Source organism: Crocodylus siamensis, chromosome 12, assembly GCF_052110815.1.
Source record: "Crocodylus siamensis isolate JL-2025a chromosome 12, ASM5211081v1, whole genome shotgun sequence".
NCBI lineage: Eukaryota > Metazoa > Chordata > Crocodylia > Crocodylidae > Crocodylus > Crocodylus siamensis.
This window is the reverse complement of record NC_143406.1, coordinates 9385046-9409416: the sequence shown is the minus strand read 5'-3', so window position 1 is coordinate 9409416 and position 24371 is coordinate 9385046. Positions and strand designations below refer to the sequence as shown.

Sequence of the window (24371 nt, the reverse complement as noted above, 5' to 3'; positions counted from 1 at the left end):
TACAGGAAGAGAGGAGGACATTCTCCTGGTGAAGGCAGCTAAATGCTGCTGCAGCAATCTGAACTCTATCCATGCTTTTACCTGCTGCCACCTCTTGGATCCATCTTCCTATGAGGGAGAACTGGTCAGATGAGCTCTCTAAGCTCATGGGTGCCAGCACTGATTTGCTTGGAGAGGTCCTGGCTGGTGATACTGGGCACTCCCCTCCAGAGATATTTGGCATCTCCGTCTGCTGTGTTGAATTCCATGTGACGTCTGATCCTATGTAGTTCTGGAGTGAACTGCAGAAATCAACGCTGTGTTGCAGTGCAAACACGCACTCCCCTTCCTGGGTTCCAGGCACCTGCCAGGCAGAGAGACTGCACCGAGCTTGGCAAAATCCACACAGGGGCCAGACGGGCAGATAAACCCACCAGGGTCCAAGAGGACAGTGTAGGCAGTTGGGCAATCAAGTGCTTGTTCAGAACAAAGTGCAGGGGGAACTTTAATGTTCTGTAGTGCCCTGTCTCCTTGCTGTTTTTTGTCATACCGTCTCGGCTGGATCGTGCAGCCATGCCAGTGAAAGAGGAGGCAGAGGGGTCACGGGGCAGCATACCCAGGAATGGGGTAAGTTTGCAAGGCTGAGAAAATGCTCTTTCTGCTATATTGAAAGGCATACATATGGAGTCTTCTCTGAAGGATGAGGGTTGACGGCTTCTTGATGGTAAGCCCTGCTGTCGTACGAGGTCCTGGTCTAACCTCCCTTTTCTTCCACTGCTCCAGTACTGCTATTACTGTAATAATACCTTTTGGGCTGATTTTGCCCCAGAGTGGGTTCCCTTCACCGTAAATATTACATTCTCCTTGGCTCCCAGCTTTGTGGCCATGGCAGCGGGATTAAATGCAAATAGCTCCCCAAACATGCATCTCCCACCACAGGCTGTTTAGAGGGTGTGGGAATGCTATTGGCAGCTGTAGCAAGTGTCTCCAGAGAAGTTCTCCGCTTTGGATTTGAAAGCAAGGGTAGAGCATGAACACAGTGAGCTTTGATAGACTGATGTGCATATTGGCTGAAATACCTATTATGCAGACGTCTCTGCTGGTAGATCAGTATTAAGCTATATGCAGTTCGTAAAGGGAATGAATACTGAAACCACAGAGGTAATAGTGGTACCTGAGTACTTGTGCCAGGATGGTATCTACCACTCTCGAGCAAAACCAGGACTCTCTGGGACTAGGGGCTGGTAATTGCAAAGGACCTAGGGACTAATAATTGTAGAGTCCCTGCCCCAGGGATTTTTGCAGCTTAAAATTTAAACAGCTGTCTTCTGTAGTCTGTGAATGTCCTTCCTGCAGTAAATGGCTCGCATGCGTGTGTGCGCGCACGTGCAATGCATGTGTGTGTATGAATAGATTCCCTGTGGGGGGAGTTAGTGCTGCTCACGTGCGAGTCCTCGGCACTCTCCTGCTCCTAGTCAAGGGATCAAGGGAGTCTTTCCTTTCAGTCCTTGTGGACAATGTTTTGTGTTGCTGAAACAGGGGGCTGAGAGGCCCATCTGCTGAGAGGCTGTGAAGCACCAGGTGAGATGGCAGGGAGTGAAGTCCTAGGCTGTTGTAAGTGGTGCTATAATAGCGTACCTGGATGCACCCACAGGAAGCCGCAAATAGCAATAAGCTTCTAAAATGTGTGGGCATCCTGAGAGAAGAGAGGTGGTATGATGTTATCAGCCAAGGAAGAGGCTGGGTGCTAAGCTATGACACGTTTGGGTCACTGTCGCGCAGCCCTCCCTGCATCCGTGCGTTCAAAGTTCCTTTGCCTACTGCTTTCTACTGCGCTGCCTTATGGCTGTTCTTCTTTGGCTGCTGATAGGCAAATCTTTGAGAAACTGTTCTGATAAGCAAATATTTGCTGTTTCTTGAAGGACTCCTGATTGCATCTGACCTCATTGCACTGGTTTTTTTTTTTTTTGGTTATATAACATGGTTACGGGTTTTTTTTTTCCTTTGATTGACAGGAAGGACATGAGGTCCCTCTGATAACTCTGATCTCCCTCCTCCCTTTCTTATCCTGTATCTCATTGACTTAAAGGACAAGAGATCTCATTTTTTGAATGGTGTGCAGCAGCAACTCTTTTCATTCCCAGCCCACACAGTGAATGAACAGTCTCTGCCCAGACTTTCTCTGAATCCAGGAACTAGGAATCAAACTCAGAGTGTACTCTCAGGCAGGTCAGGGCATGTCATGGTGGCAATGGGATGGCTTGTGGGCTTTCTGCCCAATGTAAAGCCAGCATCTAAAGGGGTTAATTAGCCTGGAATTTGTTCTATTGCATATGGACTCTCTCTAGTGGTTAGAGAGCCAAGAAATGCTCAGAAGATTGTTGCAACTAATGTTCTGGTTTGTATCTCTGTCTTAATTAATGCTGGTAATAGCTGGCAAAAGCTCTAGGCTCTCCTTGAGAGACGCTGTCGAGTTCTGGGCACTAAACTTTTTGGAATCATCTTTCTTTAAGGAAAGATAAAGCATTATCACACCCGGGTTTGCCTTAAAACAAGGTTTTTAAACTGAAGATTGTTCAGATCAAAGGACCATCCTCTGTTGTTTGAATTGAAGTAGCACTTAATCTCTCTAAGGGCCTGGACAGACTGTCACGTGTTACATTGGTTTTGTAAGCCGATTAAATTCGACCACCAAAAAAGTACAGTCAAAAAGCCCAAGGCTGAATCAATTCAGTCTTTGCAGGTTAGTTTAAATTGCAGAGATTAAACTGAGAAACACCTGAACACACATTCACTTTTGATTTGGGAAATGCAGCCATATACCTGCAGTGGCCCAGGCCAGAAGTCTGGGGGTGTTACAGCACAGCTGTCTGGCACACAGCCAGCACGGGCTGTGCTTTGCTGCTTCTTCCTTCTGCCCCCGAGGTCTCTGGGCTTTGAAGTCCAGACTTAGAGTAACATGACTCTGCAGGGTTGCTCATCAATCATTTCCTCTTCCTGCTTCCAGGTGCCTTTGGGATTTGTAGTCCATAGTGGCAGCCAGCAGTAAGTTTTTAGTAAGGCAGCTCTGTACTGGGGGTGGGGGGAGTTTAACCCCCCTCCCTGACCCCAGAACCCAGCTGGGGTTTGCCTGGTAGGGGGGGCAGGCCCCCCCCCCCCCGCACAGCAAGATTTCTCTGCTTGAGCAGAGACCACAGCCCAGCCCAGGGCTGGAAAGCATGCCAGGATACTGGGGAACTGTGATTTAACTTGAACCAGGAGGGGGTCTGGGATAGAAGTTTCATAAACTGGTTTGACCCAAATAAGTTAAGTCTGAATACTACATTCAACCAGGTTTATCTGAAACCAGTTTCAGCTATTTTGAAACTAGTTTATGTGCATGACCGTCTGGTCTGTTACAGATTTAAGCCAGTTTCTAATGACTTAAACCAGTTTATGTGCAACTTCTGTCCCTATCCCAGATGTGTACGTACCATGGTTACCCCAGGATGGAGGTAGACAGATGAAACCTAAACTGTTATAACTGATGCCAGTTGAGTTTTAACCGGGATTTGTTCAGGGACAATTTTCCATGGGGTTGTGCAAAATTGTCTCGATGTCGTAGGGGTTTCCATCCTCTGTCTGCTACGTTGTTTGTGAATGTGTTGTCTTTCTGTGTACTAATTCTGCTACACCCGAGAGCTGCTAGCACTTGAAGACTGTTCTCCAGCAGCTCAGCTATTGCAGTGGGACACTGCATGTTGTTTCCAGTGTTTGCGTGTACAAGGTAATTTCCAACGCTGATCTGTTTTTGCTGTTGGAAGGAATTCAGCCTGGCAAATCAGCTTTTCTGCTTACAGGGAATGAAACTTGTCAGGAATTTGTCTGTGATTATGAACCAATTAATCCCCTTCCCCAACCCTTTGGTGCTGGGCACTTTCCTGTATCGTTTGTTCCCTGAGATTTCATAGATTTCATAGACATTAAGGCTGGAAGGGACCTCAGGAGATCATCGAGTCCAGCCCCCCACCCAAAGGGCAGGAAGTCAGCTGGGGTCATAGGATCCCAGCAAGATAAGCATCCAATTTACTCTTGAAGGTGTTCAATGTAGGTGCTTGAACCACCTCCGCTGGCAGACTGTTCCAGACCTTGGGGGCTCGGACAGTAAAGAAATTCTTCCTTATGTCCAGCCTGAAACGTCTTGCAGGAGTTTGTGACCGTTCGACCTCGTCATCCCTTGGGGCGCTCTGGTGAACAGACGTTCCCCCAGATCCTGGTGGTCACCCCGATAAACTTATAGGTGGCCATCAGATCACCCCTGAGCCTGCGCTTTTCCAGGCTAAAGAGTCCCATGGCTCTCAGCCTGTCATCGTAAGATCTGTTTTCCTGACCTCTGATCATGCGCGTGGCTCTCCTCTGGACTCTCTCAAGCTTCTCCACATCCTTTGTGAATTGTGGAGCCCAAAACTGGACGCAGTACTCCAGCTGCGGCCTCACCAAGGCCGAGTACAAGGGGAGAATGACATCCCGGGATTTGCTCGAGAAGCATCTCTGGATGCACGCCAGCGTTTTGGTCGCTTTACTAGCTGCAGCATCGCATTGCAGGCTCATGTTCATCTTGTGGTCAATGATGACCCCCAAGTCTCTTTCTTCTGTAGTGCTAACCACCGTAGCACTGCCGAGCCTATAAGGGTGCTGCAGGTTTTTCCTCCCAAGGTGGAGAACCTTACATTTATCGGTGTTAAAACACCATGAGGTTCTCGTCTGCCCATTTGCTGAGCTTGTCCAGGTCAGCCTGGATCGCCCGCCTGTCCTCTGGCGTGGATGCTTTGCCCCAAAGTTTGGTGTCATCGGCGAACTTGGCCAGTCCACTCCTGACTCCAATGTCCGCATCGTTAATGAACATGTTGAACAGGATGGGTCCCAGGACAGAGCCTTGAGGGACCCCACTGGTCACGGGGCACCACGATGAGTGACTGCCATCAATCACAACCCTCTGGGTCCGACCACGGAGCCAATTTCCCAGCCAGCGGATCGTGGTGGAGCCAAGGCCGCAACCGGCCAGTTTGGCCAAGAGGTGATCATGGGATACCAGATCAAAAGCTTTTTTGAAGTCAAGATATATGATGTTCCTCTTCCCTCCTTATCTCTTTTCCAGTTGTCTTGTTTGCCTTGCGTGTTGTGGCTTGTATTCCCTTCAGTGCACCCCCAGTAGCAAGTAGTATGTTGAGCACCCTTTATATCAGGTCTGTCCAATTTTTCTAAGCAGCCCTGGGGCTGACTGCCAAATGCCAGAAGCTGAATGCCCCGGGCACCCTGACCTGCACTATGTGTGGATGCCCTCCCCTCCCACTGCAGCACTGTGCATGTCCCCATGCCCCTCGCCCCCACTGATGCACTGCATACTCCCTCCCTGCACCCCCTGCCTCCATAAACCTGGCCTTACCCTCAGTTCCCCCTTCCTTGCTTAGCTGCACAGGGGAAGGCAGAGCAAGCAGAGGCAGCACAAAGACTCCTGTTGCTGTTACAGCTGGAACAATGGGAGAGCACTGATCAGGCAGGAGCCTGGGCTGCCAATTAGCTCTATTTTTTGTATCATTAGACCCTCTGCTTGCAAAAAGCTCTTGCATCCGTCACATGCACTGTGCAGAATCCCCTGAGTTCCTGGAGTTTGAAATGGACTTTAAGTGAACAGTGACACAGGTAGCAGTTGGTAAATCAGCTGTGTCCAGAACAAACGCTGAGTGGTGCGTGCATGGGGGACAGCCTGGCTCCAATCATCATCTTGTTCGCATGACTTCAATTTGAATGCCGTGTGAATACTTTTACAAGCTGCAGAACAACTCTCAAGTAGAACCACTGGCAGGTGCCAAAAATTGTCAAGGACAGGGAATGGCGAGTGTAAATCGGCGATTCTTAACTCTGGCGGGCGATGTCATCACGGATATGTGTGCAAGCATGATTCATGAAACAACCCCAGAGATTTCTAATAGGAATCCATAGTGCTAAAAACATTCTGAGCTGCTGATCTTGGCAACAGAAGAATTGCTCTAGTATCTTTTCAGTCAAAAAATGAGTGAAAACTAAGAGCTTTCATTTCCCAAGGGGGGCCCTTGAGTCTAAAAGGTTGAGAACTGCTGATGTAATCCTTGCGCTAAGCACCTTACACAGGCAACCGTAAAGCAGTCACTTGGGCAGTCGGTTGGAGGGTCCAGGAGGACAATTTTAGTTCATTAATGCAGAGCAATAAAAGGAGCATGGACAAGAATAATAGTGGTTGTTAATCTAGTCCAGTTATGGGCTATATCTATGAACTTTGCATATCTCTGTTTAACTTGAAGGGGATCTTAGTTAACTAGTAACCAAGTGCTTTGAGAGCCAGACTAGAGAGTAGAGAGCTCACCCCCTGCCCACCACAGGTGACTTGAGCCTCACGCGTGGTGGCAAAAGATCCAAGGAGCGAAGAGGTTAATCTGTTGGGGTGTTTAAGCAACAGGCCAAAGACTCGAGCAGGAGCAGCGAGTTTCCCTGAGTTGCTGTGATCTGTAGGAGGGCCCTGAGCCATCTGCTCTGTGCTCTGGATTCGATTCCTGATAGGGGAGCAGGGAGGCAGGGTGCTGCCCTGACAGTGTTTAAACCACATCCAGGTCCCGTCCCCACCAGGCCTGGTGATACCTGCGCTGGAACAGTTGGGACCTGCCCCTGCCCTCCCTGAAGTGGGTCGTTGCGGGATGAGGCTGTCGGGAACGTTTTGTAGCCTACGCGGCCCTGAAGAGATGCTGCCAGACACTCACTAGGCCCCACGCCAATCCTGTAACCCCTGGCCATGCTGCTGTCTGAGCCCTGCCAACAGCTATTATGTTAACACATAGCAGCTCCTTCCATTGTTTCCCTGGGCAGCCCAAAGAAAGGCTTTCTCCTGGCTGAAGTATTCAGACAAACTAGAGCTGACTAATAACGCCGCCTGCTTGGCTAAGATGCCCAGCCTGCTGCTTGGCATATGGAAAGCCTAGTCTTTAGAGGTGCTGAGCAACAGGAGTTTCCCTTGCAATGATTGGGGGCACCAGGCTTCAAGCAGGGCTGGCATAACTGGCCAACCCTCGCAGGCAGCAGCCCGGGGTGGCAAACTGAAGGGGGCGGCAGGAACGGTGTGCTCACATGCACCACCACGTGCTCCCTTGGGGCCACCCCAGGAGTGTGGGCACGCAAAGAAGTGAGCAGAGCAGCTCCAGTGCAGTTATGCTGCTGCTCCAGGGCTCTGTCTGGTGCCCACCCTCATCCGGTCCCAGGTACGTTACAAGGTTGGGTGACAAAAAATCCTTGCGCCGCTCCTGGCTCCAGAGCATGATGCGCTTTTCTCAGTGCCCTACCAGCATTGGCTGGTGCCCACCAATGACTCCTGTGTCCAGCTGAGCCCTATCGCATCCTCCAGGAGCAGTGGCACTATTGCTCCATGTGAGCTGAGGATCCATTGGCAACGCGTAGGGGGTGCACAAGCACCCCCTGAGATCAGCCACGCACCCCGTGGAAGCACCAGTCACCAAACTGGAACTTCTGGAGATCGGCTGCGGGGTGACCCCCCCCCCCAGCCAGTGATCTGGTGTCCCCCTGGTCTTGGAAGGTACCAGCCGCTCATGCTAGCATCCCTGGGTAAGAAGGGCTGATGGCGAGTGCCAATAGCCCTACTTGCAAGTAGGGAAGCTGAGTCCCAAAGAAGTGAGATGAAATTGCGCCAGGCCAGAAGCAGTCCAGGAGCTCCCAGCTCTGTGCTCCAGTCTCCAGACCAGTGAGAAGCCACGTGCTTTACCCCTCAACATGATCTCCATCTGCAGGGTCTGGGCACTGTGGCATAGGCTCTCTGGCAGCACCAGCCTGCTGCCGTGGGCACATTGCAGCCGTGGCGAAACCTTGGGAAAAGTCTGCTTTGGCCCAGGGTGTCCTGACCATCCTTGACCAAGGGAAGGAAAAGCACGGGCATGAGGGAGCCAGGCAGAGTCCTGCCAAGTTTCTTCGCTGAGCCTAGGAGGGTTCAGAGGACGGATCACATATGGGGCAATAAATAGCACTACTCTGTGCCCTTGGGCACACCCTGGCTGTAGCGGTGGGGGGGGTCCTTTCCTCCGCTCCTCCTCTGCTTTAAAAGCCCAGACTCTGCTTTGTGCCCCGCACGTCACCATGAAGCCAGAAAAGGAGACACAGGAGAGTCCCAACCTGTATGAGAGCAGAGAGGGGGTGAGTTTGCCTGGCTCCTCGGAGCCATGCACGGGGGCAGCAATGCCTTGAGCAGCACCGAGGGATTGTAGCACCTTTTCAGTGAGGCATCACAGGCTGGGCACAGAGCTGGGAGCCTCGCTCAGGCTGACCGACTCCCTGACCTTGGGCAGTCACTGGACCGCTCCGGGCCTGTCCGAGTGGGCAGTTAAAATCTCCGAGTAAGCTTGAATGAATATTGGGTGAACCAGAGGTCACTCTGAAAGATCTTCTCATGAAAGAGCCTGTGTCCTCACAGATGGCCTAGGGGAACTGGGGAACATAAAGGCTCCAAGACAGCGAGGTTAATGACAGCTGGAGGAAACAATGTGCTTGTGAATGAGCATGGGATTTGATTGCAACCAGCACTCATTTATTGTCAGGCTGAGCGGATGGGGAAGTTCTTGATGGAGTGGGCCAGTGGGTTGCTCGTTCCTCAAATGCAGATGATAACCGAGTAAAAATGGAGCAAGCAAGAAGGGAGGAGACTTTTGGTTTTTCTACCAAAGCTTTTTTTCCTTTATGTAAGGTGCTGCTGTGTTTCAGTGGCCAGTTGGAGAAAAGAGGGTTGCGTTAAAGATCAGGTTCAGGGACCGTCATTCAGAACTCAGATGTGCCACAAAGTGCCAGAAGACCCAAGCTAACCACTGACATTTCCAAGGGGAAATCCAGAGGAAGTGGTGCCTACCTTTCTTCATAAGTAAAGGAGGGCAGGAGTCCTATATTTTAAAGCATCTTCTGGAGGTCCCCTCTAATGACAGCCTGAAAACCGTTCCCGACAATGTAACTCATCTTCTTCCCCGCAGAAACTGACCATTTTGCTCACCTTGGTGACACTGGTGTCCACCTTTGGATCGTCCTTCCAGTACGGTTACAACGTCTCCGTGATCAACTCTCCCGCTCCGGTAGGTAGCAAGTAACAGCCGAGAGAGAGCAGATAAAGAGAAGCAGACCCCTACCAGCGAAGGGCACGTGGGTGTGCATGTGTGCAATGCACCTTGCTATGTGAACAAAGTCTAAGCTTGATAAGGACGAGTCCTCCAAAGGAGGCGAGGCATGTGTTAACTCTGGTCTCTGCCTCATGTTTACTGCGTGCAGTGATTTCAGCGGATTAGGCTGAAACACGATCACAGAATTGCACTGAACTGGGCTCTGGCGGTAATCCTCCCCCTCTTCCTTTTTTGCCAGTATGTCTCTTTGTGCCCTTTCTCTTCCCTGCTCCACCATCCACCACAGCTCTGTACTGAGGCTCTCCTTATCTTCAGGAACAAATTGTTACCCTCCGGCAAGGACCACAACTCTCTGCATCTACTTTTGACCCCAAATTCCTATTTTCCTCCACTATCTTTATGCCCGTCTGTCCAATGAATGCCATTATTTCCAGGATATTGCCAAAATTCATCCCCTGATGGCCCTGCCCTCCCCATAATGAATTCCTGCTCTTGCACAAGAAGTTACTACCACCTGTCTTGGCCAGGGGTGCTCAGACCCTGCCCTATGGGTCAAATCTGGCCCTCGGTGCCAGGTCATCTGGTCTGCAGGGCTCCCCTGGTGCCAAATTTCTGGACCTGTGGGGAGCCCCGCAGGCCAGATAGCGTGGCCCTGCACACAGAAGCAGGCGCACAGGGCCTGACCCTGGCGCGTGTGGACAGAGCAACGCCTGATCCTGGCACACAGGGCCTGCACCAGGTGTTGCTGGGCCAGGCAGGGGTGGTGCAAGACCTGATCCAGGCGCAGAAGGCCTGATGGTGCCAAAAGATTGAGTACTGCTGGTCTTGACTCGAGCTTGTCCTCCTGACGCTGCCTGCCGAGGCCCAAGAGGCGCAGAGCCCCAAAGCTAAGCCAGGCACCCGGAAGAGCCAGTCTGTCCCTGGCTTCCTGTCCATTTCCTCCCTAGACGCTGTGTGCCTCAACTTGAAGAAAATATAGGGAATTTGTGCAGAGCATTACTCTCTTCCTGTTGGGCTTTTATAGCAGGAATGAAGGTTTCCATCATGTTTTCTTGCTCCTGAGCCTCTCTTGGATCTTTTCTAGTTCATGCAAAACTTCTACAACCAAACCTACATGGACAGGTATGGCACCTACATGGACAGCAACTTCCAGACGCTGCTCTGGTCTCTCACCGTGTCCATGTTCCCACTTGGAGGCTTCTTTGGGTCCCTGCTGGTTGGCCCTCTGGTGAACAATTGTGGCAGGTAAGTAGCAAAGGCTCTTCGGTGTCATCTGACCGCAGTCAGCAAAGGAGCCTGTTTACCCTGTTTTGAATCAAAGCGGTCCTGCAGGTCTGCCCAGCTCCTGGCCACATCCACTCTGCCGCAATACAACCAGACTAATAGTTACTGAACAGACCAGGAAGGGCTACACCTCCTTTTCCCTGGGTGGTTGCTGGTCAGATGGGCTGGGTGCAGAGGGCCGGTAGGGGACTTGGCTACATGGGCCATCTGGTCGGGACTATTAGACCCTGCTCTCTCACGCCTGTATGACCCCTCATCTTAATAATAATCCTTTCAGTTCCATCTATGTGGGGAGCAGCTTAATTTGTCAGAGTCCCATGTGGTTCAGTTCCACCCTTTGCATTTTATGTCCTTGGCATTCACCATCGCCACTTCTCTCTCCTCAGCCATGTGCTCTTGTGTGTGAAATGATAATCAAGAAGCCTTCAGGAGGGCAACAAAGAAGGGGAGGGTCACAGGAAACACTGGGCTGGCCCCTAGGTTTGATAACCCTGGGTTAGATGCTTCGCCTCTCTATGCCTTTGCCCCATACCTGTAAAACTGGATCATAACGCGTCCTTTCTTGATCTCGTCTGTTTAAAAGATAAGATTTCCCTTGGGCTGGGGCCACCTCTATGTTTGTACAGCCCCCAACACAGCTAGACCCCAAACTCAGTTGGGGCCTTTAGATACCATTGTAGTAAAAATGGTAGTGACCTATAATTGTCACCCGCTTGGTCTCTTCGCAGAAAGGGCACTTTACTGATAAATAATCTCTTCTCCATTGTCCCCGCAATCCTCATGGGGACCTCGGAAGTGGCAAAGACCTTTGAGGGGATTATCCTCTCCCGAATCATCATTGGAATAAATGCAGGTGGGTGAAAAGCTGTATGGACACATAGGACAAATGGTAGGTTTCTCTGGGCCGGGGAGGGGGGGACGTCACATCAGGTGGGTACACGAGCAGCGAATTAGAGTGATATTGTTCATGGTAGTGCTAGGCTTGCTTGTGGTAAAATACTCTATTCAATATTTGACTCTGTGCACAACAGACAGTATTGATGAAGGTGATCCCTGGTGAACAGAAGCGACGAGGCTGGAGCTTGAGTTGTGTGGCAGCATCTCTGTACATGTTCTTCAATAATAGTCTCCTTTTTAAGATGGGCTATTAGTCAACAGCTCATACAACCTGCTACCCTCTGAGTGATGGTCCATTTCCTCATATTTTAGGCCAAATTTATATTCCCTTTTGGATTAAACTAGCAACAGAACACCTCTTCCAGTCTGAAGTCATTAGAGACATGGCCATATGCAGATGTCCATCCCAGGAACTACCTATTTCGACTACATTGAAACTGGTCCTGTTATCAATGCAGGGCCGCTGGGCTCTATTATAGCGGATAGCTATACTTCAGGCACTTCAGTGTAGTGTAGGCTAACCCAGGTTGGCTTTAAATGTGCACCAGCAGGAGTGTGATGATGGTGGTATGGAGCTTGTAGTAAGTGCTTAATATTTAGCCAGCTTCTCAGATGGGTTTTGGTACTGTGAGAAGCTCAGTGCTCCTGAAGTTTTCCTGTTATTTATAACTCTAAGGCAGAGCAGAGTTAAAATCTAACCTGTGTTCCTCTGCCCACCTGACCTGGCCTGAACTATGGAGTCTGCCCTGAGGATGTGACCAGGTCTGGGCTGGATTTGATTAATGTCGTGCCTTTGCAAACATTAAACCAGCTTCACTGGATGGTAGCAGCAGTACAAGCCGTAGTGTAGACAGGACTTCAGGGGCCTGAAGGTATCCACAGCTTTGGGTAGTCACATGGCTCCTGGAGTTGGGGTTTTATCACAAGATGAAAAATACAATGGTAAGAGCTGGCAACACTGGGTTTATGCTGATGATGCCACTCAGTGTGACATACCCAAATGGCAGCCGAGTGCCCCCTGTGACTCAGTACCTACTCTGGCCTGCCACTGGCAGAGATGCATCCCAAGCTGTAAAGGCACAGCCCAGACTGTTTGGGGGCAGCTGGCGGTTCAGAAGTTTTATCAGGGAGGGAATGCCCGCAATCAGATGCACACTCTTTCAGGTCAGGGCTTAGTTTCAGAGCATCTTGCCCTCCAGAGGGTGGAGGAGGAAACTGTATCTTGGATTTGGTTTGGAAGTATTGTGCTGCCCGCTGCTGGCCACTGTCCTGCTAGGAGACAGGTGGTTGTTGCATTTGAGAATGTTGCTGTTAGATACCCAGAGCCACCTGCCAGGAATGCATCAGATGCAGGGTTGCCATGCCAAGATGTGTATGTGTAACTGAGGGCTGGCAGCAGGGCAGGGCATGGCAGAAGAGTTGCATTTACATATATGAGTTAAATAATGGCTGTCAGTGAAAAATCTTGTAGAGCATCAGTAAATATTTATATATATATAAATAAAATCTTGTTAGACTGTCAGTAAATAATATAGTTTTATACATAATATTTACTGATGAGCTACAAGATTTTTCACTGATAGCCATTATTTAACTGATATATGTAAATGCAGCTCTTCTGCTATGGCCTGCCCTGCTGCCAGGCCTCAGTTAGAAGGGATTTAACATCAGCCTTAGTAAAAATAAAACTTTGGTTGTCAGTAAAAAGTTTGCAGTAATAAAATATTTCTTAGGTTGGCAACCCTGCTTGACTACAGTGATGGTTTTACACTGTGCTGAGCTGCCCCTGACTGCACCCTGAATCATTCTGTCTGCTTCAGGCTATTCTCCCCATCCTGGCACAGACACCCAAAGAAGCCTATGTGTAAAGTTTTATAGGCAGCCTGGGACACTGCAGCAGCACATGGCTGAGAGAACACTCCCTGCAGGGTGCTGTGTTGTCACTTGGACACCACCGTGTGCTGCTGTGCTCTGAGCATCAATCAAGCTGCACCTGCTTAGTGTTTTTACTGATAGCTAAAGTTTATTTTTGCAGACTTTTTGCTGACCATTATTTTTAGCCTGACATTTTATTGACAGTTGGCAACCCTGATTGCAGGTTTGACTTGTCTCCATCCTGCTCTGACTCTGAAGAACAGCTTTAGTATTGAAAAGATGGTGGGCCCAAAGCAAGCCCCTCAAAACTTAAGACCCAAATTTTTCTGCTTGAGCCCACTCTAGTGGTTCTAAATGCCCACAGGAAGCATCAAACTCCTCAACTTTATTGCCTTTTTTGCTTTTCAACTGGAACCCATCTGCACAGCAGAGAGACCTGGAAACAGCAGGGTAAAAAGCCTATGCAGACAAGACAAAACTATTGTGCCTGTCAAGGAACTAATCCAAGTCTGGACACACAGTTAGTTAGACCCCATCTACACTATGATTTGAAATCCAGAGTGGAACCAGGCCTCTTGACTCAGTTTGAAACATAGTGTAGAAGGGTCTGACAACAGGCAAAATTCACATTACTGCTACCCCAGCAGCTACTTTTATCCTACTGGAGACAGCCTGGGCAGCAAAAGTGAGCTTTGCTGCCCTGGGACGTACCTTCTGAGGCAAGATTGACATTCAGCTTCCCTGTCCTTGATTGACCCTGATTCTTATTTCAGAGATGGACTAGTAAGGGCACTGGTTGTGATGATGGATTCGGTCCCAGTGACACCTTCACCCTAGCAGAGGAGATAATGCCAAGCATTCGGGTATTTAGTTGCAAGGGGTGGGGGGGGAATACCACCAGCTCTTTGGACATGGCTCAGAGTGATCATCATTACATAGCAGTGAGCTTCTAGCCTGAGCCCACCTTGGCTAGCCCAGAATTGGTGACTTTGCAGTGGAAAGTAAGCTCCAGGTATCTTGGCTGCTCCTGATCTACTGGACTTCAGCTTGCCATCATCCAGAAAAGCATCATACCAAGTCAGCGAAGGTAGTGGGCGCTCACAGGCTGGACTTATCTCTCTTTGTCTAACTAGGCCTGTCCTCTAATGTTGTTCCCATGTACCTGGGAGAGATGTCCCCCAAAAACCTGAGAGGTGCGATTGGAGTGATGCCCCAGCTCTTCATCACCATCGGGATACTTGTAGCTCAGATCCTTGGTCTCAAGAGCATCCTAGGAAATCGTGAAGGTAAAGCCACAAGCCAAGGCTCGGGTCCCCAACTGTTCCACAGGCGATCACTGCTCTCATCAGCATCTCGTCCTTTGTTCTCTTGCAGGCTGGCCGGTGTTGCTGGGGTTGACTGGCATCCCAGCGGTTGTGGAGCTCATCCTATTGCCCTTCTTCCCAGAGAGCCCCAGATACCTCCTGATACAGAAGGGAAATGAAGAACAAGCCAGGAAAGGTACAGCAGCTGCTGCTTCATGGTCCTAGCTAGGTGAGAGGAGGGAGGGGGATGGGTGGCAGCATGGCCTGCATCCAGGGGTGCAAGCTGTTGAGGAGCATGGTGAACCAAAAGCCAGGTTAGGGTGCACTGGATTAGTGGTACCAACAGGAACATGCTACCCCTTTAGCAGCTGGCTGAGGATCTGGAAGCACTTGATCAACAGTAGCTAGTGGAAACGTCCCTGACAGTGGGTACCTAGCAAGCAACTGATTTTGCCTAATGCTACCAGGATAAAAAAACCTTTCTGGGAGAGGAACTTGTCCATGTCACTTCCTCTATTGGCTTATTTGTACCAGGACCTGCTGACCTGTCCCCAGTGTGGGAGGTTGACTGCCTACCACTGTCTACCATGTGGTTGCCAGTCACTCTTCTTTTCCCACCATGAAGAAGTGGCCAACTGGCCCTGTCTGGGACACCCCGAGGCATCTCTTGTGTCTGTTACTCCAGTCCCCTCCCCTTGCTGCGCACCCCTGGGAAGTCCAACTTTTCCCTTCTCTCCTCTCACACAGCACTGCAGAAGTTGAGAGGCTGGGACAATGTGGATGATGAGATTGAGGAGATGTGTCAAGAAGACCAGTCAGAGAAGCAGGAAGGGCGCCTATCTGTGATGAACCTCTGCACCTTCCAGGCTCTGCGGTGGCAGCTCATCTCTATCATTGCCATGATGATGGGCCAGCAGCTCTCTGGGGTCAATGCGGTAGGTGGGGGAAGAAAGGTACCCTAATGCACATGGGGTAGGATGGTCCTGGAGCCCATTTCAACTGGGCACAAGTCCAGTCTAGACCCTGCCAATGGATAAATTAGCCCCACGTCATAGAGCTAACATTTGGGAAGATTCTGCTCTGGAGTTCGGGGTTTGGTCATTGGTCATTTAATGGGGAAAGGAGCCGACCACAGTGACTGGATCCAGATGCGCACCTCTCCAAAGCATAGGAGAGTTTGGGGTCTGGTTAAGTGGCCGTCTCCCCCTACCCTGCACGGCCATGCATAACCACAGCTGTGATTTGGGTTCAGGTCTTCTACTACGCAGACAGAATCTTTAAGTCGTCTGGCGTGGAGGCGAACGCAGTGCAGTACGTCACTGTGGGGATAGGCGCCGTCAACGTGGTCATGACCTGCCTTGCGGTAAGCATCTCCCAGAGCCCTACCACTTCTAATTCCCTCCCTGTTCCCTTTCTGGTTTCAGTCACAAAAACCCCCACAAGCTCAAATCACTTCCCCCGCTGCAGAGCAAATGGCAAATCGCTGCCATGGTGGGGCTGCAGCTCAGATGGAGGTTTAAAACAGCTGCCTTAAGTACTGCTAGTAATGCAGTGCCTGCAGTATGGAGGTGAGTGCAAAAGCTGTCTCAAAAGCTAGGTAAAATCCTTGGGCAAGCCCAGGGCAGCTAGCACAGTTAGCCACACCTGTGCTAAGGTGAAGCTTGCTCTGGTGCCTCTATCCACACTTCAGGACGTGTTTATTATTTACATGGTTTCCAGAATAGGGGGGTTTGTTGCCATGACACACGATTGCCATGGGAACTTCATTGCAGAGAGACCCTAGGAGATTTGACTGAAAATGAAAACTTCTCTATTTTAAAAAACACCAAACAACTAAACCTTCTGGAGAATTTTCTGGACACGTCTATCCCGACGTGGACTCCTCTGGGATTGTCTTGGACAGCCCTGTCAAGAGGGGACCTCATCCTCTATCACCGTTACCCTATTCTGTGGAGCTTAGAGTAAGTCCTGAAGTAGACCTCTCTACAACTTTTGAGAACTCAGTAATTTCCTTCCTCTTCTAACTCAAAGGACTTTGAAACTATGACTCTCACCAGAGGTTGCACAGGCCCTGGCTCAGAAAGCACCACACTAAACTGGCAACTTGTTGGCCTCTTCCTCGCTTTGGGAGAAGGCCTGGTTGGCTCCCTCAAGGTCTCCCTACTTAACCTCTTGTTGTGTCCTCCAGGTTTTCATCATTGAGCTGGCGGGGAGGAGGATTCTGCTTCTTGTCGGCTTTGGGATGTGCTGCATCTCCTGCGCCGTGCTAACGATGGCCCTGAACCTCCAGGTCTGTAGCTAGATAGCTTAGCCGACAGCTGCCGTGTGTTTGTGGACCTTGGAGGGGATGTGAGCAGGGCTGGCATGTCAAAGGCTGCCTCCCCACTTTGCAGGGAGAATATATAAGAACTCCCCTGCACTTAGGAGCAAGCACTATAGGGGACTAATCATTCTGCTGGGAAAGCAGGGAAACAATTGATTACATGGATGGGCTCATTTTGGTGAGAGAACTCAGCAGCTTGCACGCAGTGTGGCTGGCTCTGGCTGCATAGTCTCACTTGATGAGCCACAATGTGCATTTCTTGCATCTGCTCATGCAAACTGAGGGTCCAGCCCAGACAAGGCACTGGGTTCAGATACCAGCACTGCCAAATCCACACTCTCCACCACTGTGAACTCTGCCAAATAGGAAACATCCCCCGGGGCTAGAGGTTCCCAAAATCTCATGGCAAACCCTAGCCTGGGTTTGTTGCTTTAGATGTGAACTGACTCTAACCAGTGACTTACTTTCCTCAGACCAGTGTTCGCTGGATGCCGTATATCAGCATAGCCAGTGTCATTGCTTATATCATCGGACATGCTATTGGGGCAAGTAAGTATGCATGGACCGGTCTGATCTCCTGTGTCGGCACAACTGGGCGGCGTGTTACTTGCAGCGTTAACAGCAACAAGGGGTGTGGACACATGACACCTTTACACCAGTGTAACTTACCTTGGGTATCCAGGGCAGGACAGACCCCCAGCTCACCTAAGGCAGCTGTCTGGCAGTTATAAAACCTCACCAACATGTGTAATTTAGGTGGCAACATCTTGCATTGAGCAAATGATGCCCCGAGATTAAGAGTATAGTTCCTTTTGACTTGGCTAGGGGTAAATTCACCTTGGAACAGATTGAGCTGCATCTGTGTAGAGCTGTGCATCTGCTCCATATTTATACCTGTATGAAGGCAGACTGTCCTGATGCAAGCATCATGCGTCCATCCGGGGGTACTGATCCATAGATCTCTGAATGGCCATGTGACCTAGAAATATTGATGCAGACTGTGTCAGACAGGGTGAAGCACCTTGCATTTGAAACAGGCAGGCCTCTTAACCCTTAAGCTGAAGGAGGATCTCCAGAACATGTGTGGATAAAGAAGGTCCTATTTTTAGAGGCTCTGCAAAGACCTTGCTATGAGAAGGGTGGCTCCTACTGGCTTTGCAGGAATGCGGCTCTCTTGGAGTTATACAGCACAAGTAGGATGATGAGAAGCTCAACGCTTGCCTCCTATAAGCCTCACTCTGTCCCTGGCTGGGCTGTGAAGTGGTGGGAGCAGTGTATGTCTAGCTGGAAGCACAACTTGACCTCGTGGTTTTGATGCACTTGGTGCCTGTCAGCAGGAGCCTGCCAGAGCCATTCTGAATGCTACAACATGTTGTTTTTGTGCTCCAGGAGGTCTTCACTGGCAAATGGAAACTGCTGCCACCTCCTCCCTCCTGCTCCCCCGGTGCAGTCCAACAGGCCTGGAGTGCGGCTCAGTGCAGAGCGCAGGGTTGCTAGCCGGGGCAAGTGCAGGATCTTTTGTCCTCTTTCTCCTGATGTATTTCTTCCTCAGCTGTGAATGTTCAGTGATTTTTGGCCCACAAACAGTTCCATTTGCCCTATTTCCCTTTGCTCCCCATTGCCATTTGGTAAATACATCACTGGGCTTGGCTGGCACTCAGGGCTTTGTGTGACCAAGAGTCTGTTCCACCAGTAGGCAGGAGCAGTGACCTTCCTGCCACCTGGTTGCCCTCGAAGAAGACCATTTACCCCATCAGATGGGTGCATGTTGAGTGTGAGATGAGCAATAGAAAATGAGCTGCTTTACCTCATTATGCAGCAAAGGGGCAGTGCGGTGATCTCTCGCACCATTTTCCAATGAGTACATGTAAGGGCTAATTTCAGTTTGAAAAACCAGGGCTGCCTCGATAATAGCTGTAGGAGTTTCTCTAGACCCGTGGTTCTCAACCAGGATGCCACACAACCTTGGGATAGCTTTAAATTGCTTCAGGGATGCTGTAGGGTGTCACACAATGTTAGCAGTGTTAGGTGTGCAAACCTGATCCACAAGAGAAGCCCAGAGAATTCTAATGGGAATCCATAGTGTCAAAAACATACTGACCTGCTGAGGTCTTTCTAATTCCTTTGTAGCAGAAGAATTGCTCGGCTTTGTTTTTTCTGTAGTTAAAAAGCAAGTGAAAACTAAGCTCACATTTCCTGAGCGACCTCTTACGTTTATGGCGTGGTGCCTCGAGTCTAAAATAAGTTGCTCTAGAGACCTGTAGATAGCAGTTGTCTCCTAAATGGTACTTGGGCAAGTCTCCTAAAGGCACACACGGTGCATTTATTTGTCTGAAAAATGGAAGTGATTAACCCTGTAATGAGATGGCTCTTGTGCACATGACCTACTGCCCTCCACCGGCCAGAATCACAACTCCTCAGTGTACTGAGGCCCACAGGAGCCAAGCCTATCTGGACCAGTTAAGAAAGCAAAGCTGGCCGCCAGGGTGTTGCAGCCCACAGCCGAGTCTGAAAGCGAGAGAGCTGCTGTGTCCCAGCCCAGGTGAAGGCATGCAGCCAGCTCCAGATGGGGACAGAGGTGCAGCTGATGCTGTAATGGTGATAAGGTCTAGTTACCGTCATCACCATCTACTTTTATTAGTGTAATCCTCCAGCTGGGTTATCCAGGCTGGTGGTTCAGCACCTGTTGTCCTCCATCACGCCAAGACTTCTAGGGATTTAAGCAATGGCAACTGCTGTTCAAACCTGCAAACACCTCCTTTCCCTTCAGGCCCCATCCCTTTTGTACTGATCACTGAGATGTTTCTTCAGTCATCCCGGCCTGCAGCATTCATGGTGGGTGGATCCGTACACTGGCTCTGCAACTTCACTGTGGGGCTCGTGTTCCTCTATATGGAGGTGAGTAAAGCCTGAACCCCAAAGTCTCATGCCCCCATGCTGCTGAGCCCCTATCTCAGCATCACCTGACTTCTCACTTCGGCTTTGCTCTTTCAGCAAGCACTTGGGGCTTACAGTTTTCTCGTCTTCTGCGTCATCTGCCTGGCCACCGTCATTTACATCTTCTTCATTGTTCCTGAAACCAAGAACAAAACCTTCATGGAGATCAACCAGATCATGGCCAAAAGGAATGGGGTGGAAGTAGCAATGGGCAAAGAGGAGCTCATGGATATCAAAGCTGTCCCAGGGACTTGGAATGAGAAGAAAGAGGTGGCCATGAACAGTACCCTCTAACCCACCTCAGCATTTGACGGACCCTGTGGTGACCAAGGGATCTCTTCGGTGGGGGAGCAGGTGTCTTACCGGACTTGTGCTTTTCCATTCAGACTGTCTCTGCACGTCTTCTGCAGTAAGAGTATGTCCAAAGCAGGCAGCGGGCTGTCTCTTTAGCTATCCCCTGCCAGCACTAGCACAAATGTTGCTGCTAGTGAATGATTTTTGAAAGGTTAATTTCTTTCCTCTGCGTTTGCAGCTGACTCTGGAGCCCTGAGTCAAACCCTGCAATGTGTCCAGACCCTGGGTCCAGAGGCAGCGCTTCCAAAATGCTATTTAAACGCTGGTTATCTATCGTTCCTGTGCAAGAGAAGAAATAGCATCCACATCTCAGAGGCAGGGAAACTGAGGCAAGGTCTTGGCCGGTCCAAGTGTACGGAGTGAGTCTGCAGTGCAGCCAGAGTTAGTACTCCAGGATCCCTGACCCTCAGCCTGTGCTCTGGCCCATAGAAGATGCTGCTTCTCGCAGTTTAATATACCTAGCGTGGTTGCCTGCACATACCAAGTGCCACATATAACAGTCTGGGGACCAGCCAGAGACCGGAGCCAGAGACGCAGGGCTTAGTGAAATCCTAGTGGCAGATGGTCATTTTGCCACTTGTCGTGGAGCCAAAAACAGAAGGACTATGGCCAGAAAAGGTAGCGAGACCTCAAACTACTAAGTGAAGTGGGATAAGTCTGCACGCCCAGTCTGCTCTGTTCTGAGCAGGGCTTCAACGTGTGTGTGTGTGGGTGGCTCTAATGGAAATGGAGACCAAGAGGACTTGGTGTTTCAGGCAGGTTTTTAGGCTGAGCCTTCCTTCTAACACCAGCACCTACTTCCATGTGCAATTTAAATATTTTGGGCATCTCTTAAAAAAAGATGGTGCTCAGATGCCTAAGCACCTTTCCTATTAGTGCAATCCAGTATTAGCTCTGCCAAGGTGACCTGCATTGAACCCACAAAAATGAGAGCCTGAAATCCTGGCCCAAGGGGACATCCAAAGGACTGGGTGAGAATGAATCTGAAACCATCCAGGCGATGCAGGAAATCAGGCGTGCCCAGGGGGGAGAATGGCGGTCTGTGACCATGTTGCCAAAGCCGCGGTCGATCTTTGATAGACTTCTTGTCTTGGTGCCATTCCATAGGTCCCCTTCTGCTCCTAACTCCCTTCATTCCTTAAATTAATTTGCATTATTCCTGATTTACACTGGTGTGAATGAGAGAAGAATCAGACTCATGAAGTGCCAGTTCCCTGAATCGGCAGCTTTCTACAAAACTTCCTCAGTCATGGTAGTCAGCAAACTATTAAACCTCTGCAGTCACCCATGGAAATAGGTCTCCTTCAGCAGAGGTTGGACAGATCCTAAGATTAGTCTTTCTACTTGTCTTCAGACCAAATCCAGCAGACAGGAACAGCTGCAGCCGTGAAGTGTTTGACATCTGTTTCCCTCTTGGTGGCACTGCGCAATTGTGTTTTTGTAACAAGGAGGCAAAATAACCCCCCCTTTGCTTTTAACAACACAGCACTTCTGGGAAATCCAGCGTGTTCTCCGAAAGCGTGACTGATAATTGTAATGCTCCTTTAGTATCTGGAGGAAAAGCCATGACTTTTTATGAAGGACCCAGAGGACAATTCTCCATCGTTGCTTGTTTGCGGTTGCTATTTGCTTACACAAATATATGAAGTGCATCTCAATTTTCACGTTATGTGCAAACAAATCTTTTTAAGATGGCGTGTGGATACTGATGGCTGCTTGCTGCATTGTGTTCCTTGCCTCCTTTTACTGCCAGCATAATGTTACCCTTAAGCTTGGAAAATGGGAGAAAAATATTGCTAATATGCAGAGGATGAGTTTGGACTCATACACGGGGGTAATTCTAGAATAATGCCGGGGGGATCTACTGAAGGGAGAGGAGAATGATAGCGATATACCATATCCCTATGGTGTGTAAGGTTGCTTGTGAAATATGACATCCCTGCTTTGAAGAGAGAGGAGCTGAGGACCCAGTCCAGCTGATTCTTCTTGTATCATCAGATCCATTCTCGTCTGAATTTAGACCTGGTGGAAGAGGTCAGACTGGCAGCCCCAGAGAGACAATCCCCAACCAAATAAAGCAGGAAGGACTTAAGCTCAGGTTCTTTTCGCCATCCCAGGAAAAGAAACTTATTGCTGGTTTGGGCATTTGTGCCTGCCGAAGATGTTGCTGCCCATCACTAGCTTTAAGGTCCAAATGAAGGGATGTGAAATGGAGGGACTGCAGTGCTGAGAGTACAAGGGCGGTGGGGAAACTGGCCTTGGGCAAGCTGAAGGATAGTGATATGGCTGCTAATCTCTACCAGTAGTCTGCTGTTTATGGATGCCCAAACTCTAGCCTTTCAAAGAGCCATTGGAAAAGACAGGCAGATTTTTGGGGGATTTAAGCAGCAAGCAGGGGTTTTGGGGAAGTGCTTTGGGATAGTCATGTAAAAGCCAGGATGCAATGGAAGAAAAAGTCCGGGATTAAAATGCAGTAAATGGAGTTCTGTCAGCGCTGGTGCAATGGGGAATGAGCGCAGGGTCATGCCCACAATGACCTTTCTCATTTAAGAGAAACTCTCCCCAGTGAAAGAGCACGATGAATGCTAGCAGGATATTCTTCAGTCCCTGTGGTACCTCCCTCCGAGCTCAGCTCCCTGGGTCCCCCCATCACAAGTGCCCACCAGTAAAAAGAAAATACATGGTCTGTCCTGTGGGGCAGGCCATAAATTAATGGCCTGTCCTCTTGGAATAGAAACAAGGGACTTAAATCTCCGGCTTCTCAATCCGATTTGTAGCTTTTCTTTCTGTCCAGAGACCAGGCCAGGGAACGCCACATGCTGAATAAACCTGTTGTTCGGTATCGGGATTAACAGGCAGCACAACGGTGGTTCCCTTCCTTCTGCTCAGCACTGTGCTCTGCTTTGGGGTGACGGATCTCGCTGCGCTAGTCCGGAGGGCAGATACCACTCAGTGTCTGGCTGTTTGGTTTGGCTTGTGGGAAGCTATCGCTCCATGTGCCTGCACACAAGTGTTCATACACGCTGCATTTTTGAATTTCAGCTAGAACTAGCCCAATGCTAATTTAGTGCCTTATTTGCATCATCTGATGGAGATGGAAGCCTGTGTTGTGGCTGAGCAAAATGCTGGCTGCTCTTTCTAGCAGCTGGATTGCTCCCATCGGCGAATGCCAGCTGCATGCACACACCTCTTCAGCTGTGGATTTCAGAGTCTTTTGCAAAGGCTGGGGAAATGCTGGAGAGATGCAGGGCCTGTCTGCAACAAGCTGAAGAGGGAAGCAGTTTTACAGTGCACTAGTTACTCTGTTCTCTCTCACACGTGGCTGCTCTAGTCTAGTGTGCACCGCAAGCAGTTCCCTCTGCTCTGAAAACAGAGTAAACTCCCTCTCACCTACCAGGGGGAGTGAGCATGGAGTGGGTCCTGCCCCTCAGTAAGATCCGGTCACAGCCTGCATTGCACACAGCTGCTTGTCGAAGTACCAGGCCTGCTACTTGGACTCCAGCCCTAGGAGAGTGGTAGGTAGCAACCTGTGGTCTGTCACCTACCGTTCTCTGCGCTGTCTCTTCACACCAGCAGTGTCTCTTGCTGTCCAACTGTGTCTTTGGTCCCAGCCACACTCATCTTTTCCCATCCCAAAGCTTCGGCTGCCACCTAGCGGTACGATCAATAGGCCAGTTAGAATGAGCATCCCAGAGGTTTGAGGGAATTTAAGCATAGGTGGGGGCCCGAGGGCAGAGCGCAGGGAGACCGCATGTCCCTAATTGGGCAGGACAGTCCTGAAATGGGGACATCAAGTCCCGGTCCTGGATGGCATGACTTTGAGACAGAATTTGTCCTGGATTCCTAGTACTGTGCAGTGATCCAGGTTTTCCGTTCACCATGGAAAAATATGGGAAATGGCAGGTTTCCCTTTGCGGACCGGCAGAGCTCCAGCCTGCAAGAGGCTGCGGGGAGCGGGATGCAGGGGGTGCCAGGTGCACGTGTCCGTGCACATACATGCACGTGGCCAGGAATACAGCTCCCCCAGCTGCCTGCAGGTAAGTCTATGGGAGGGCAGATTGAGGCCCCCATGGTGAGGGAAGAAGTGGGGCAGGGGCTGGGCCTGGGGGAGCTGCCTAGCCAGGGCGGTGCGTGGGACCCGGGGCCAGGGCAGGGAGTGGGACAGAGCCATGGGTAGTTTGTCCTGGGGGCAGAGGTGGAGAAAAGTGGCTACTTGCCACAGCATGCCCCCCCAGGGAA

The 24371-nt window shown here is 50.1% G+C and overlaps 1 protein-coding gene across 2 annotated transcripts; it reads left to right on the top strand.

The window, feature by feature from the left end:
- The first annotated feature begins 185 nt into the window (after window positions 1–185).
- On the top strand, window positions 186–21790 carry LOC149854581 (solute carrier family 2, facilitated glucose transporter member 5-like). 2 transcript variants are annotated; one of them, XM_090024063.1, is made up of 12 exons: window positions 186–606; window positions 9015–9113; window positions 10243–10403; window positions 11171–11295; window positions 14348–14500; window positions 14589–14714; window positions 15266–15453; window positions 15771–15881; window positions 16707–16808; window positions 17315–17390; window positions 19612–19739; window positions 19836–21790. In XM_090024063.1, the coding sequence occupies exons 1-12, from the start codon at window positions 553–555 to the stop codon at window positions 20070–20072; spliced, it is 1560 nt and encodes a 519-aa protein (XP_089880189.1). In that variant the 5' UTR covers window positions 186–552; the 3' UTR covers window positions 20073–21790. The 2 variants fall into 2 exon arrangements, with proteins under 2 accessions (XP_089880189.1, XP_089880190.1); XM_090024064.1 differs by lacking the exon at window positions 186–606 and adding an exon at window positions 5050–5853.
- Window positions 21791–24371: the final 2581 nt, after the last annotated feature.